The 16,979-nt window shown below is 40.3% G+C and overlaps 3 protein-coding genes across 3 annotated transcripts; all 3 read right to left on the minus strand.

Moving 5' to 3' along the window:
• Window positions 1-4,666: 4,666 nt before the first annotated feature.
• On the minus strand, window positions 4,667-6,006 carry LOC310815313 (tumor necrosis factor-like; the record flags this gene model as incomplete). The annotated part of the gene is made up of 3 exons (XM_083685047.1): window positions 4,667-5,145; window positions 5,544-5,609; window positions 5,805-6,006. The coding sequence occupies 3 exons, from the start codon at window positions 6,004-6,006 to the stop codon at window positions 4,667-4,669; spliced, it is 747 nt and encodes a 248-aa protein (XP_083541173.1).
• Window positions 6,007-8,904: 2,898 nt separating this feature from the next.
• LOC310815314 (tumor necrosis factor-like) lies at window positions 8,905-10,244 on the minus strand (the record flags this gene model as incomplete). Its single annotated transcript, XM_083685048.1, has 3 exons — window positions 8,905-9,383; window positions 9,782-9,847; window positions 10,043-10,244. 3 exons carry the CDS (start codon window positions 10,242-10,244, stop codon window positions 8,905-8,907), a joined length of 747 nt encoding a protein of 248 aa, XP_083541174.1.
• Window positions 10,245-13,105: 2,861 nt separating this feature from the next.
• Window positions 13,106-14,453, minus strand: LOC310815315 (tumor necrosis factor-like; the record flags this gene model as incomplete). Its single annotated transcript, XM_083685049.1, has 2 exons — window positions 13,106-13,584; window positions 14,252-14,453. The coding sequence occupies 2 exons, from the start codon at window positions 14,451-14,453 to the stop codon at window positions 13,106-13,108; spliced, it is 681 nt and encodes a 226-aa protein (XP_083541175.1).
• Window positions 14,454-16,979: the final 2,526 nt, after the last annotated feature.

Here is a 16,979-nt window from a genome sequence, read left to right on the forward strand (position 1 = left end):
GAGGTTTTTTTTTGGGGGGGGGGAGGGGAAGCAACTGATTGTACAGAATGACATTAAAGTGACATGCGGTACTGTGTCAAATACTCACCCCCAAATCAGCTGTATATAAAGTGGAAGCTCAAATCTATTTTCTTCCGGCCTGTGAAAAAAGGTATGCTTAGCTTTGAATTTCTCTGTCATTTATTTTTTATTTTTAGAGGATTATATTGCTCTCTGTTCAAAGAGATTTCTGTAGAGTTCTACGTGATTCTGTTGAGTCATTCGACTCTTCACTGGATGAGATAAGCTGGCTCGAGCTCTTCATGCCTGACGTGTGATGATTATTAGGTTTAGTTTCTACTGCGGGTATATTCTCTGTATGTGGGCTGCAGGTTCGAGAGACTGAGGAGGAGGAGGAGGAGGAGGAGGCGGCTCTTCTCTCCTCCAAAAGGTATTTATAAATGTCATGATCACTACAATTTAACTACTGACTGGCTATGTTATATTCCATGAAGCTGAAAGCTTCAGCAGTTCAACAGTTGTTGTTGTTGTTGTTGTTGTTGCTGCTGTTGCTGTTGCTGTTGTTATTGTTGTTGTGTTAGGCCACAGCTGTTGCTGAAAATGATTTTATGGATGACAAGTCAGACAGATACATTAAATGTCTGAAATAACAAAACCAAATAGAAAAACATTGAGCTTTAGAGAAAACAGGTCAAATAAGAGATCACTGCATCATGAGCCAACTGTCAAATCGAATGAGATCCTCTCTGAACATTTTACTGTAGTTTGAGTCCAACTGTTTTGGGAGAGCTTAAAGCAGTACTACTTAAACATTGAGTTTACACAATGGTATGTTATGCTGCTTTAGACTCAAATGCATACATTTGTCATTGATTTTCTTCTTCTTTTATCTAGCGCTCCAGCTACAAGCTTTAGATTTAATCGCCCTCTGAGTAATCCAGTTAGTTCCTCAATGACACCTGCCATATCGGGCTGCCTTTTCAGGGTGCCCCTACATTTTGCAATGCAAATAGATAAATCTGTTAACGATACATAGGAGATTCTTCCAGCTATCAAGTTTAGCACACCATAAACCAGTATCAGGCGTAAGGCCTTCCGGCATGCGTTTAAACCAAAAACAACATGTCACAATCAAATTTCCCCTCCAGCAGTTCTCTGTTTGAGAAGTATTCTGCTTTGTGGTTTCATCTGTGCTTTGTCAAACAATGTTGAAGAGGAAAGGACTTTCCAGGTACTTTTCAGAGACCAAGAGGTACACGCTGGATATTTTAATGACATATTGCTGCAGCACAGAGAGTGAGAGTAGCCTCCCGGTTCTTGGCTCTCGGGTGCTTCTGTCTGTGCATGTTTCAAACATAAGCCTTGCCTTCTCATAGTGTCCATCGGTTTTGTGTTATTGTGAAACACAGTATTGATTTACACAGGCATGGCTTCAATGCGTCTTTAATGCGTCTCCCACTGGACTGCTATCGTGCAGAATCTCTCTTCACCAGTAACAATACTTCTTCTTCTCCTTTTATAAAACACTGACTTTCTTTTTCGACATACATAAGAAGTGGAAAACACCCGTATCACTATAAGCACCTCTTTGATATTCATAAGCTCTTGTGACAGTCCTTTTAGGACCCCTGATCTTTTCACGAGGACCAGAATACAGTACTAGCCCCGGCCTAGCCTTGCTTGACTATTGCTCTAACCTCATGTTCTCTCCATAGAGTGTGGTACTGTAGCACAGCTTGTTTCATGACGGTGTATATGCGTCGTCGTAAGCACTCATGAATACTTTGAGTCGTACTTATGAAGCTCTAATGTACTTGTGAGAACATTGTACAGTCCTCTTGTTGTACCCTTTGTTTACAGTTATTTTAGTGACCGTCTGCATACTGTATGTTTGCCAGTATTCTGGAAGTGTATATCAATCTCTGTCTAGTCCTACTACTGTAATGATACTAGTGATGTTTATACAAATGAGGATATGCACAATATTGACAGTGTCAATGATTATTATGATATATGTATGTATGACAATTTGAGATTACAGTATGTGAAATGCAACAGGAATGATAATATGACAAATAAAAGTTATTGTTTTTTTTTATAATATATTTACACTGTGTTCATTTGATTTCCCATTAGCCGGTAGATGTGATATGATACACGATGATATTTACGCTCTCTATGTAAGGCAGAGAAGCCTTCAGTTAGATCAGAGCTATAAGCCCACAAAAAATCCTTCAGACCAGCAGTGTATCAGGTGTGGTCAGAGAGGCTCTGTATCTTTGAGGTACCGTTCCAGACAGACTTCACAGAATAGTGATTTCACCACTAGATGGAGTCTTGGCTGGGTTGTTGTCACACCTGTACAACTACCCTCGACCGCTCCCTCTGTCTGTTCAATATACAGATTTCCTCTTATTATTCAGGGCACCAGATTCTTTCTAACTGTTTCATCTCCTCCATTCATAGTCCTCCCACCCCCTACTCTGTCAGTTTCTGCCTGGGGAGGGGAGGTGAGTGGGCACCAGGGAATTGCCAGGAGAAGCCCACTCTTTATGAGTGTGTAGTCATGGCAGTATTACAAAAGGAGTTTCCCCTGTCACAACACACGCTACTGTTGCTGTTGAGGAAATGCAGCTTAAGCGGAAACAAGTGTCACTGAGTTCATTTGAAGGAGAGATAAGATAAACCAACAAACTGTGGTCGCATAGATAGAATCATTTGAGGAAGTCAAATGATGTTTTACATTCTAAGGTACAAATATGACATGTTTTACAACTGTCAATATTCATGAACTTCCCCCTAGATCAATGTTTTGTTCCATTTCAACATACACCAGACCCTGAAACACTCATCTGTCTCATAAGTTAAAGAATTCCATTACCTGCCAAAATTCCTAATCGATGTAACCCCACCATGTGTGGTACCACGGTTTTCCAACATCAAAGAGAGAAAAACCCTGCCACTGGTATGTTAGAATAATTACTATACTTACATTGGAATCATTAGACTTTGATCTTTTGTGATTTGTTTAAAGTTTGGTTCAGATATGCAAACGAATAAACTGAATATTATTCAGCTGGTATACTCAAATGATATAGCGCATGTACACTCACTGAACACTTTAATAGGAACACTATACTAATGCTGCGTTGGACCTCCCTTTGCTCTCAAAACAGCCTCAATTCTTTGTGGCATTGATTCCACAAGATGTTGGAAACATTCCTTTGAGATTCTGGTCCATGATGACCTGATTGCATCATGCAATTCTCAGGTGCACTTTCAAGCTGTGAATCTCCCGTTCTACCACATCCCAAAGGTGTTCTATTGGATTCAGTTCCAGTGACTCGGAAGGCCACTGAAGAACACTGAATTTATTGTCATGTTCATGAAACCAGTTTGAAACGACTTTTGCTTTGTGACATGGTGCATTATCATGCTGGATGTAGCCATTAGAAGATGGGTAAATTGTGGCCATGAAGGGATGCACATGGTCAGAAACAATAGTCAAATAGGTTGTAGCATTCAAGTGATGATTAATTGGTATTAACAGGCCCAAACTGTGCCAAGAATACATTCCCCACACCATGACACCACCTCCACCATGAGAAGGTGTACAGGTGTTCCTAATAAAGTGTTGGGTGAGTGTATACTGTACTGTGTACAGCATACATATGGTACATACTGTAATTATCAAGCTACCCCTCATGTCATGTAATCATCGGTATGAATATAACTTTTGGATGCCCAGATACATAAACATTTTGATATGACTTAGAAATGTTTTGTCCTTTATAGCATTTTATTGATATTCAGTTTACAACAACTGAGACAATGGAACAGCACACAGTTGAACTCCACGATTGAAAATGTGAACAGGTTTTCAACTTGCATGGTTAAAGAATAGTTAAATAAATAAATGCAATTAAATGAACTGTAATAATTATCAAGAACAACATAGAAATATAAAATGCAATTAAATAATATAATAAATAATATAAATAACTTGACGTAGACAAAAAAAATAACACAATCAATCATAAAAACACTGACATCAGGATTTGAAATAGAAAAAAATTCAATTAAATAATATAATAAATAGGTTATCTGCACAATATAATAAATAGGTTATCTACACATTTATGAAAAACAAAAGTTATACATTCATGGTCAATCATAAACTAGAGTTGCCTCGCAAAAATCGAAGATTGTCAGGCCGTAGTGACACACAGTACATACAGGTAGGGAATACAATCATAATGTCAGAATTCCGACAGCATCACAGTAGGAAATAGTGCAGTTTGTTTCTGTGTTGAGAATCGTAGTACAGCATAAGGTCCTAACAGTAACATGGTAGGATGTACATAGTACATTTACATCATAGCAATGCAGTTCCACAGATAAACCGATGGTAATACATCACACAGTAGATCCCAATGATAAACTGCTACAGTTCTCATAGGATGGTGTAATAACTCCTGCTCTTTGACTGAAACGTATGGCATTAGCTTTAATATAAAACCACCTTAATTCCAGCCAATATCAGCAGACAAAATGCCCTGACTCCGGTCAGTTAACCTGTCTTTCCCTTTTCCATGATTGTCTTCTTCTTGTACTGTACGGAGCTCCGTCTCACACTTTCTTCCTATTGTCAGTCACTGTGATGCCCTCACAAGGCGAACACACCAAAGAAGGTCTTCCCAGAGTCATCCTCCAGATCAGACATAAGCCGATGGGGCGTTAAGGTCTTCAGCTTGTCTCCCTCCTTCAGGTGGAACACTGCTCCCATGGACACTACACTGAACCATGGGCCTTTGCCCTCTGGGTCGCTGCTGGGCATCTTCTCACAGGCGGTGCGTACGGAGTTGAGCAGCGTCTGATATTCATCACTCTTGCCGCTCCCAATGCCGTAGGTTTTGGACCATCGCTGGACGGTGTGGCTCAGGTGAACCATCCTGTGGTTCACCTGGTGCTCGGGGTCGGCCTGGCAGCTGACGCGGAATGAGGCCTGGCTGTAGACGAAGTACAGGCCTGACCGAGGGATCACAATCTCGTTGTTTTCAAGTTTCAGCCCCCCCTGTGAGAAGCCCTGGTCCACGTTATCTCTCCACTCCACAGAGGTTTCTGAGTAGTCAGAGTTATAAACACCTAGAGGGAAGGCAGACCGAAAGAGAGAAAGAGAGATAGAGGTTAACAAGGGCAGAAGTGAATCTCAGAGATACAGAGAGGTTGCACTGTATTTACATAAATCAGTGATGTATGTCTGAAGACTTCAAAGCACCTTCTCTATTGAGTCTAGTTCTAAATGAACAGTTTCAAAAAGAGATGGAGATTGTGTCTAATTCAGTGTGTCAAAATAGCTTGATTTACAGTTGAGTAAAGTGTACATTTGATGTACAGAACAAACACACATTTACTTTGTATTTTCTTGAATGCTGATTTATCGTGCATATGCCAGACAAGTTAATTTCCCAGTGCAGCTGTAATGATTCTGATATGGAGAATGAATATGAATACAGTATATGGAGTCTTTGTCTGTTTCTTACCTTCTAAATGAATGGCAGCACTTCCCTTTGCGTTTCCAGAGATTTGTCTTAACGTATGCCGAATGTCTGTGGAGTCAAGAAGACAGAGAATTAGAAACTGTGACATCAGCTCAGAAGACACTCCATCATGCATGCTGCTTTGGTACAAGCAGGTTCTCTACAGCAGCACAGTAGCAGTCAAGGGAGTAGAGTAGACATGGTGTCGTAAAACCAAAACACCAAAAGCATTTCGACCTACAAAGACTAAGGAAGTGAACTCACCGTCTGCTTCCTCGGTTTGATCTTGTTTCTTGGCGTGCAAGGTAAAGAAGAGGGCAGCAGAGACACACAGTGCCATTGCCAGCAGTGAACCACACAGTCTCCACCGGTTGGTGTGTGTGGATTGTTCCCGTACCACGGTCACCTCTGCGGGGCTCACAGGGCCCCTCTCCATGTCCAATACAACGTTGTGGTCAAGTCCCATTGTATAATGTTCTAACTAGTGCCTTCTTGTCCTTGTCAATGTAGCAAACAGTGTCCAAGACTAACCTCACGCTCAAATGTCAATCGCTAGTCTTTGCAGTATTCAAGTTTAATACTCTCTGTATGAAGCTCACACAGTCTTACTGGAGGTTCACTATGTTTTGGAGGTACTGTTTCTTCTCTGTTGCTTTGCTTGATTGACTGATACTCCATGTACAGCTCTTTTTAAACCATTCTACTGTTGGAAATTCCAGTGATGTCATTCAATTTGAGTGAATGGATAATTGCAGAAGGAGATCATGGTGACTGGGAGAACCCATCAAGTTTTCACACTTGAGTAAAACGCCCCCACACAAACAACACACACACACACACACACACACACACACACACACACACACACACACACACACACACACACACACACACACACGCACGCACAGACACACACACACACACACACACACACACACACACGCACACACACAGACACACAAAGGGAGCAATAAAATACAGTAATAAATAGCAGTGGTGGTGTGAGTGTAAATGTGTGTGAGCGTATGGATATGTACGTGCACAGATAGTGCAGGTGGTGCACCTACACACACACGCACGCACTCACGCACACACACACACACACACACACACACACACACACACACACACACACACACACACACACACACACACACACAGAGAGAGACACTCATGCAAAACCTACAAACCACAAATACTCCATTCCTCTCTGTCAACCTGTAGCAGCGGAAGCAGCACCAACATCTCTCTACAGTTGCTTCATCGTTACTCTCGTCCTTCATTTCCTGTCCTTTCCCTTCTATCTTCATGGGATTTTCTTGTGTGATTTTCAGTTCCAAACCATTTCTACCATGAATGGAGTTTTCCACAAATAAACCTGCATTGATCCACTGTAGCATTAACATAGCATGTGGTATGTATCATTTTAGTGTTCTTGCCTCGTTTATGAAATCTCTCTTACATCATAGTTTGTGTTGTATTGGCGCCTGTGGTACAGAAGTAGGCCGATATTCTATCTCCTTCACCTCCAAACATAATGCTTAAAAGCAGATTACTTGTATGTTGGTGTAACATTTTGTACTGTAAATTCTTACAAGCAAACATGACGAAAGTGAGGCTCAGGAGAGGCTGGTGGAGGTAGAAATCAGAGGACTGAGTCATTGTAATTAATGGATGGAATGAGAAATGGTATCAAACATAAAGAGGCATGAGTCATGGTTGCTATCCATGACGGTAGCAATTTCCTTCCCTCTTTTAAAAATAGGCCAAGCACACAGGGGTGGAGTCTTCACCAATCGTAAAGCCACCATCTTCCCTCTCTCTAAATATTTCAATCCCTGAGCTACATTAAATGCTAATTTCCCCACTGCATTCATGCAAATTGATGAAATATAATATATATAAGAAACTGGCTTGAAAAATATATTTTACATTCATTGAAATTATTCATGACCACATTTCTCAGTGTAGTAACATCTGCTCTCATTCAGTTTTGTTGAGCAACTCCAGTCATTCAGTGTAGTATTCAAAAAACACCAGGACAATGTCAAAATATGACATACCTAATGACAAGGATGACTAATGCTGACTATCCACTATCTTTACTGATTATCTCAACTGTACTCTATTAATACTCTACACTATCAATGGAAAATAAACCTATCTTTGGGAGACAGTTACTCAGATGACGGTCACTAATTTGTGTCGATGGCATCGGTTGTTTTGAAATATTCAAACATTGTATCAATGAGGCAGCTGGGAGAATATTGTATCCCTTAAAGTTCCACATGTTTCGTCTGAGCTGGGTAAACTGGCCTTTAGTTGTTGTGCCCGAATACCTGCAATGACCTTCAAAACGTACTCAAAACATATTCTACTGTTTGAAGTAGGCTAATATAATGTAATGTATTTTAATGTAAGCAGGTCTCACCTGAACAAGAGACATTGGTCTCATTGCGACAGTCTGTATGAATAAACTTTTTATAATCATTGTAAAAAAATGTTTTGTCCTTTTTAGCATTTTATTGATTTTCAGTTTACAACAACTGAGACAATGGAACAGCACACAGTTGAACTCCACGATTGTAAATGTGAACAGGTTTTCAACTTGCATAGTTAAAGAATAGTTAAATAAATAAATAAATAAATATCAAGATCAATATCCACTATATATATAAAATGCAATTAAATAATATAATAAATAACATAATAAATATATGATGTAGACATTAACAAAAACAATTACATTCACAATCAATGACATCAGAATTTTTAGTCTTGTAATAAAAAAGTAAAATGCAATTAAATAATATAATAAATAGGTTATCTACACATTTATGAAAAACAAAAGTTATACATTCATGGTCAATCATTAACTAGAGTTGCCTCGCAAAAATCGAAGATTGTCAGGCCGTAGTGACACACAGTACATACAGGTAGGGAATACAATCATAATGTCAGAATTCCGACAGCATCACAGTAGGAAATAGTGCAGTTTGTTTCTGTGTTGAGAATCGTAGTACAGCATAAGGTCCTAACAGTAACATGGTAGGATGTACATAGTACATTTACATCATAGCAATGCAGTTCCACAGATAAACCGATGGCAATACATCATACAGTAGATCCCAATGATAAACTGCTACAGTTCTCATAGGATGGTGTAATAACTCCTGCTCTTTGACTGAAATGTATGGCATTAGCTTTAATATAAAACCACCTTAATTCCAGCCAATATCAGCAGACAAAATGCCCTGACTCCGGTCAGTTAACCTGTCTTTCCCTTTTCCATGTTTGTCTTCTTCTTGTACTGTACGGAGCTCCGTCTCACACTTTCTTCCTATTGTCAGTCACTGTGATGCCCTCACAAGGCGAACACACCAAAGAAGGTCTTCCCAGAGTCATCCTCCAGATCAGACATAAGCCGATGGGGCGTTAAGGTCTTCAGCTTGTCTCCCTCCTTCAGGTGGAACACTGCTCCCATGGACACTACACTGAACCATGGGCCTTTGCCCTCTGGGTCGCTGCTGGGCATCTTCTCACAGGCGGTGCGTACGGAGTTGAGCAGCGTCTGATATTCATCACTCTTGCCGCTCCCAATGCCGTAGGTTTTGGACCATCGCTGGACGGTGTGGCTCAGGTGAACCATCCTGTGGTTCACCTGGTGCTCGGGGTCGGCCTGGCAGCTGACGCGGAATGAGGCCTGGCTGTAGACGAAGTACAAGCCTGACCGAGGGATCACAATCTCGTTGTTTTCAAGTTTCAGCCCCCCCTGTGAGAAGCCCTGGTCCACGTTATCTCTCCACTCCACAGAGGTTTCTGAGTAGTCAGAGTTATAAACACCTAGAGGGAAGGCAGACCGAAAGAGAGAAAGAGAGATAGAGGTTAACATGGTCAGAAGTAAATCTCAGAGATACAGAGAGGTTGCACTGTATTTACATAAATCAGTGATGTATGTCTGAAGACTTCAAAGCACCTTCTCTATTGAGTCTAGTTCTAAATGAACAGTTTCAAAAAGAGATGGAGATTGTGTCTAATTCAGTGTGTCAAAATTGCTTGATTTACAGTTGAGTAAAGTGTACATTTGATGTACAGAACAAACACACATTTACTTTGTATTTTCTTGAATGCTGATTTATCGTGCATATGCCAGACAAGTTAATTTCCCAGTGCAGCTGTAATGATTCTGATATGGAGAATGAATATGAATACAGTATATGGAGTCTTTGTCTGTTTCTTACCTTCTAAATGAATGGCAGCACTTCCCTTTGCGTTTCCAGAGATTTGTCTTAACGTATGCCGAATGTCTGTGGAGTCAAGAAGACAGAGAATTAGAAACTGTGACATCAGCTCAGAAGACACTCCATCATGCATGCTGCTTTGGTACAAGCAGGTTCTCTACAGCAGCACAGTAGCAGTCAAGGGAGTAGAGTAGACATGGTGTCGTAAAACCAAAACACCAAAAGCATTTCGACCTACAAAGACTAAGGAAGTGAACTCACCGTCTGCTTCCTCGGTTTGATCTTGTTTCTTGGCGTGCAAGGTAAAGAAGAGGGCAGCAGAGACACACAGTGCCATTGCCAGCAGTGAACCACACAGTCTCCACCGGTTGGTGTGTGTGGATTGTTCCCGTACCACGGTCACCTCTGCGGGGCTCACAGGGCCCCTCTCCATGTCCAATACAACGTTGTGGTCAAGTCCCATTGTATAATGTTCTAACTAGTGCCTTCTTGTCCTTGTCAATGTAGCAAACAGTATCCAAGACTAACCTCACGCTCAAATGTCAATCGCTAGTCTTTGCAGTATTCAAGTTTAATACTCTCTGTATGAAGCTCACACAGTCTTACTGGAGGTTGACTATGTTTTGGAGGTACTGTTTCTTCTCTGTTGCTTTGCTTGATTGACTGATACTCCATGTACAGCTCTTTTTAAACCATTCTACTGTTGGAAATTCCAGTGATGTCATTCAGTTTGAGTGAATGGATAATTGCAGAAGGAGATCATGGTGACTGGGAGAACCCATCAAGATTTCACACTTGAGTAAAACGCCCCCACACAAACAAACACATACACACACCACACACACACACACACTCACACACACGCACACACAGACACACACACACACGCACACACACACGCACACACACACGCACACACACAGACACACAAAGGGAGCAATAAAATACAGTAATAAATAGCAGTGGTGGTGTGAGTGTAAATGTGTGTGAGCGTATGGATATGTACGTGCACAGATAGTGCAGGTGGTGCACCTACACACACACGCACGCACGCACGCACACACACACACACACACACACACACACACACACACACACACACACACACACACACACACACAGAGAGACACTCATGCAAAACCTACAAACCACAAATACTCCATTCCTCTCTGTCAACCTGTAGCAGCGGAAGCAGCACCAACATCTCTCTACAGTTGCTTCATCGTTACTCTCGTCCTTCATTTCCTGTCCTTTCCCTTCTATCTTCATGGGATTTTCTTGTGTGATTTTCAGTTCCAAACCATTTCTACCATGAATGGAGTTTTCCACAAATAAACCTGCATTGATCCACTGTAGCATTAACATAGCATGTGGTATGTATCATTTTAGTGTTCTTGCCTCGTTTATGAAATCTCTCTTACATCATAGTTTGTGTTGTATTGGCGCCTGTGGTACAGAAGTAGGCCGATATTCTATCTCCTTCACCTCCACTCTTTAATGCTTTAAAGCAGATTACATGTATGTTGGTGTAACATTTTGCACTGTAAATTCTTACAAGCAAACATGACGAAAGTGAGGCTCAGGAGAGGCTGGTGGAGGTAGAAATCAGAGGACTGAGTCATTGTAATTAATGGATGGAATGAGAAATGGTATCAAACATAAAGAGGCATGAGTCATGGTTGCTATCCATGACGGTAGCAATTTCCTTCCCTCTTTTAAAAATAGGCCAAGCACACAGGGGTGGAGTCTTCACCAATCGTAAAGCCACCATCTTCCCTCTCTCTAAATATTTCAATCCCTGAGCTACATTAAATGCTAATTTCCCCACTGCATTCATGCAAATTGATGAAATATAATATATATAAGAAACTGGCTTGAAAAATATATTTTACATTCATTGAAATTATTTATGACCACATTTCTCAGTGTAGTAACATCTGCTCTCATTCAGTTTTGTTGAGCAACTCCAGTCATTCAGTGTAGTATTCAAAGGACACCAGGACAATGTCAAAATATGACATACCTAATGACAAGGATGACTAATGCTGACTATCCACTATCTTTACTGATTATCTCAACTCTACTCTATCAATACTCTACACTATCAATGGAAAATAAACCTATCTTTGGGAGACAGTTACTCAGATGACGGTCACTAATTTGTGTCGATGGCATCGGTTGTTTTGAAATATTCAAACATTGTATCAATGAGGCAGCTGGGAGAATATTGTATCCCTTAAAGTTCCACATGTTTCGTCTGAGCTGGGTAAACTGGCCTTTAGTTGTTGTGCCCGAATACCTGCAATGACCTTCAAAACGTACTCAAAACATATTCTACTGTTTGAAGTAGGCTAATATAATGTAATGTATTTTAATGTAAGCAGGTCTCACCTGAACAAGAGACATTGGTCTCATTGCGACAGTCTGTATGAATAAACTTTTTATAATCATTGTAAAAAAATGTTTTGTCCTTTTTAGCATTTTATTGATATTCAGTTTACAACAACTGAGACAATGGAACAGCACACAGTTGAACTCCACGATTGTAAATGTGAACAGGTTTTCAACTTGCATAGTTAAAGAATAGTTAAATAAATAAATAAATAAATATCAAGATCAATATCCACTATATATATAAAATGCAATTAAATAATATAATAAATAACATAATAAATATATGATGTAGACATTAACAAAAACAATTACATTCACAATCAATGACATCAGAATTTTTAGTCTTGTAATAAAAAAGTAAAATGCAATTAAATAATATAATAAATAGGTTATCTACACATTTATGAAAAACAAAAGTTATACATTCATGGTCAATCATTAACTAGAGTTGCCTCGCAAAAATCGAAGATTGTCAGGCCGTAGTGACACACAGTACATACAGGTAGGGAATACAATCATAATGTCAGAATTCCGACAGCATCACAGTAGGAAATAGTGCAGTTTGTTTCTGTGTTGAGAATCGTAGTACAGCATAAGGTCCTAACAGTAACATGGTAGGATGTACATAGTACATTTACATCATAGCAATGCAGTTCCACAGATAAACCGATGGCAATACATCATACAGTAGATCCCAATGATAAACTGCTACAGTTCTCATAGGATGGTGTAATAACTCCTGCTCTTTGACTGAAACGTATGGCATTAGCTTTAATATAAAACCACCTTAATTCCAGCCAATATCAGCAGACAAAATGCCCTGACTCTGGTCAGTTAACCTGTCTTTCCCTTTTCCATGTTTGTCTTCTTCTTGTACTGTACGGAGCTCCGTCTCACACTTTCTTCCTATTGTCAGTCACTGTGATGCCCTCACAAGGCGAACACACCAAAGAAGGTCTTCCCAGAGTCATCCTCCAGATCAGACATAAGCCGATGGGGCGTTAAGGTCTTCAGCTTGTCTCCCTCCTTCAGGTGGAACACTGCTCCCATGGACACTACACTGAACCATGGGCCTTTGCCCTCTGGGTCGCTGCTGGGCATCTTCTCACAGGCGGTGCGTACGGAGTTGAGCAGCGTCTGATATTCATCACTCTTGCCGCTCCCAATGCCGTAGGTTTTGGACCATCGCTGGACGGTGTGGCTCAGGTGAACCATCCTGTGGTTCACCTGGTGCTCGGGGTCGGCCTGGCAGCTGACGCGGAATGAGGCCTGGCTGTAGACGAAGTACAGGCCTGACCGAGGGATCACAATCTCGTTGTTTTCAAGTTTCAGCCCCCCCTGTGAGAAGCCCTGGTCCACGTTATCTCTCCACTCCACAGAGGTTTCTGAGTAGTCAGAGTTATAAACACCTAGAGGGAAGGCAGACCGAAAGAGAGAAAGAGAGAAAGAGAGATAGAGGTTAACATGGTCAGAAGTAAATCTCAGAGATACAGAGAGGTTGCACTGTATTTACATAAATCAGTGATGTATGTCTGAAGACTTCAAAGCACCTTCTCTATTGAGTCTAGTTCTAAATGAACAGTTTCAAAAAGAGATGGAGATTGTGTCTAATTCAGTGTGTTAAAATAGCTTGATTTACAGTTGAGTAAAGTGTACATTTGATGTACAGAACAAACACACATTTACTTTGTATTTTCTTGAATGCTGATTTATCGTGCATATGCCAGACAAGTTAATTTCCCAGTGCAGCTGTAATGATTCTGATATGGAGAATGAATATGAATACAGTATATGGAGTCTTTGTCTGTTTCTTACCTTCTAAATGAATGGCAGCACTTCCCTTTGCGTTTCCAGAGATTTGTCTTAACGTATGCCGAATGTCTGTGGAGTCAAGAAGACAGAGAATTAGAAACTGTGACATCAGCTCAGAAGACACTCCATCATGCATGCTGCTTTGGTACAAGCAGGTTCTCTACAGCAGCACAGTAGCAGTCAAGGGAGTAGAGTAGACATGGTGTCGTAAAACCAAAACACCAAAAGCATTTCGACCTACAAAGACAAAGGAAGTGAACTCACCGTCTGCTTCCTCGGTTTGATCTTGTTTCTTGGCGTGCAAGGTAAAGAAGAGGGCAGCAGAGACACACAGTGCCATTGCCAGCAGTGAACCACACAGTCTCCACCGGTTGGTGTGTGTGGATTGTTCCCGTACCACGGTCACCTCTGCGGGGCTCACAGGGCCCCTCTCCATGTCCAATACAACGTTGTGGTCAAGTCCCATTGTATAATGTTCTAACTAGTGCCTTCTTGTCCTTGTCAATGTAGCAAACAGTATCCAAGACTAACCTCACGCTCAAATGTCAATCGCTAGTCTTTGCAGTATTCAAGTTTAATACTCTCTGTATGAAGCTCACACAGTCTTACTGGAGGTTGACTATGTTTTGGAGGTACTGTTTCTTCTCTGTTGCTTTGCTTGATTGACTGATACTCCATGTACAGCTCTTTTTAAACCATTCTACTGTTGGAAATTCCAGTGATGTCATTCAGTTTGAGTGAATGGATAATTGCAGAAGGAGATCATGGTGACTGGGAGAACCCATCAAGATTTCACACTTGAGTAAAACGCCCCCACACAAACAAACACATACACACACCACACACACACGCACACACACACACACACACACACACACACACACACACACACACACACACACACACACACACACACACACACACACACATACACACAAAGGAGCAATAAAATACTGTAATAAATAGCAGTGGTGGTGTGAGTGTAAATGTGTGTGAGCGTATGGATATGTATGTGCACAAATAGTGCAGGTGGTGCACCTACATACACACACGCACGCACGCACACACACACACACACACACACACACACACACACACACACACACACACACACACACACACACACAGAGACACTCGTGCAAAACCCACAAACCACAAATACTCCATTCCTCTCTGTCAACCTGCAGCAGTGGAAGCAGCACAACATCTCTCTACAGTTGCTTCATCGTTACTCTCGTCCTTCATTTTCTGTCCTTTCCCTTCTATCTTCATGGGATTTTCTTGTGTGATTTTCAGTTCCAAACCATTTCTACCATGAATGGAGTTTTCCACAAATAAACCTGCATTGATCCACTGTAGCATTAACATAGCATGTGGTATGTATCATTTTAGTGTTCTTGCCTCGTTTATGAAATCTCTCTTACATCATAGTTTGTGTTGTATTGGCGTCTGTGGTACAGAAGTAGGCCGATATTCTATCTCCTTCACCTCCAAACATAATGCTTAAAAGCAGATTACTTGTATGTTGGTGTAACATTTTGTACTGTAAATTCTTACAAGCAAACATGACGAAAGTGAGGCTCAGGAGAGGCTGGTGGAGGTAGAAATCAGAGGACTGAGTCATTGTAATTAATGGATGGAATGAGAAATGGTATCAAACATAAAGAGGCATGAGTCATGGTTGCTATCCATGACGGTAGCAATTTCCTTCCCTCTCTTAAAAATAGGCCAAGCACACAGGGGTGGAGTCTTCACCAATCGTAAAGCCACCATCTTCCCTCTCTCTAAATATTTCAATCCCTAAGCTACATTAAATGCTAATTTCCCCACTGCATTCATGCAAATTGATGAAATATAATATATATAAGAAACTGGCCTGAAAATTATATTTTACATTCATTGAAATTATTTATGACCACATTTCTCAGTGAAGTAACATCTGCTCTCATTCAGTTTTGTTGAGCAACTCCAGTCATTCAGTGTAGTATTCAAAGAACACCAGGACAATGTCAAAATATTACATACTTAATGACAAGGATGACTAATGCTGACTATCCACTATCTTAACTGATTATCTCAACTGTACTCTATTAATACTCTACACTATCAATGGAAAATAAACCTATCTTTGGGAGACAGTTACTCACATGAGGGTCACTAATTTGTGTCGATGGCATCAGTTGTTTTGAAACATTCAAACATTGTATCAACGAGGCAGCTGGGAGAATATTGTATCCCTTAAAGTTCCACATGTTTCGTCTGAGCTGGGTAAACTGGCCTTTAGTTGTTGTGCCCGAGTACCTGCAATGACCTTCAAAACATACTCAAAACATACTCTACTGTTTGAAGTAGGCTAATATAATGTAATGTATTTTAATGTAAGCAGGTCTCACCTGAACAAGAGACATTGGTCTCATTGGGACACCCTGTATGAATAAACTTTTTATAATCATTTGAAAAAATTTTTTTTTGCCTTTTTAACATTTTATTGATATTCAGTTTACAACAACTGAGACAATGGAACAGCACACAGTTGAACTCCACGATTGTAAATGTGAACAGGTTTTCAACTTGCATAGTTAAAGAATAGTTAAATAAATAAATAAATATCAAGATCAATATCCACTATATATATAAAATGCAATTAAATAATATAATAAATAACATAATAAATATATGATGTAGACATTAACAAAAACAACTACATTCACAATCAATGACATTACAATTTTAAGTCTCGTAATAAAAAAGTAAAATGCAATTAAATAATATAATAAATAGGTTATCTACACATTTATGAAAAACAAAAGTTATACATTCATGGTCAATCATTAACTAGAGTTGCCTCGCAAAAATCGAAGATTGTCAGGCCGTAGTGACACACAGTACATACAGGTAGGGAATACAATCATACTGTCAGAATTCCGACAGCATCACAGTAGGAAATAGTGCAGTTTGTTTCTGTGTTGAGAATCGTAGTACAGCATAAGGT

This window comes from Argentina silus (genome assembly GCF_951799395.1).
Source record: "Argentina silus genome assembly, chromosome: 14".
Classification (NCBI taxonomy): domain Eukaryota; kingdom Metazoa; phylum Chordata; class Actinopteri; order Argentiniformes; family Argentinidae; genus Argentina; species Argentina silus.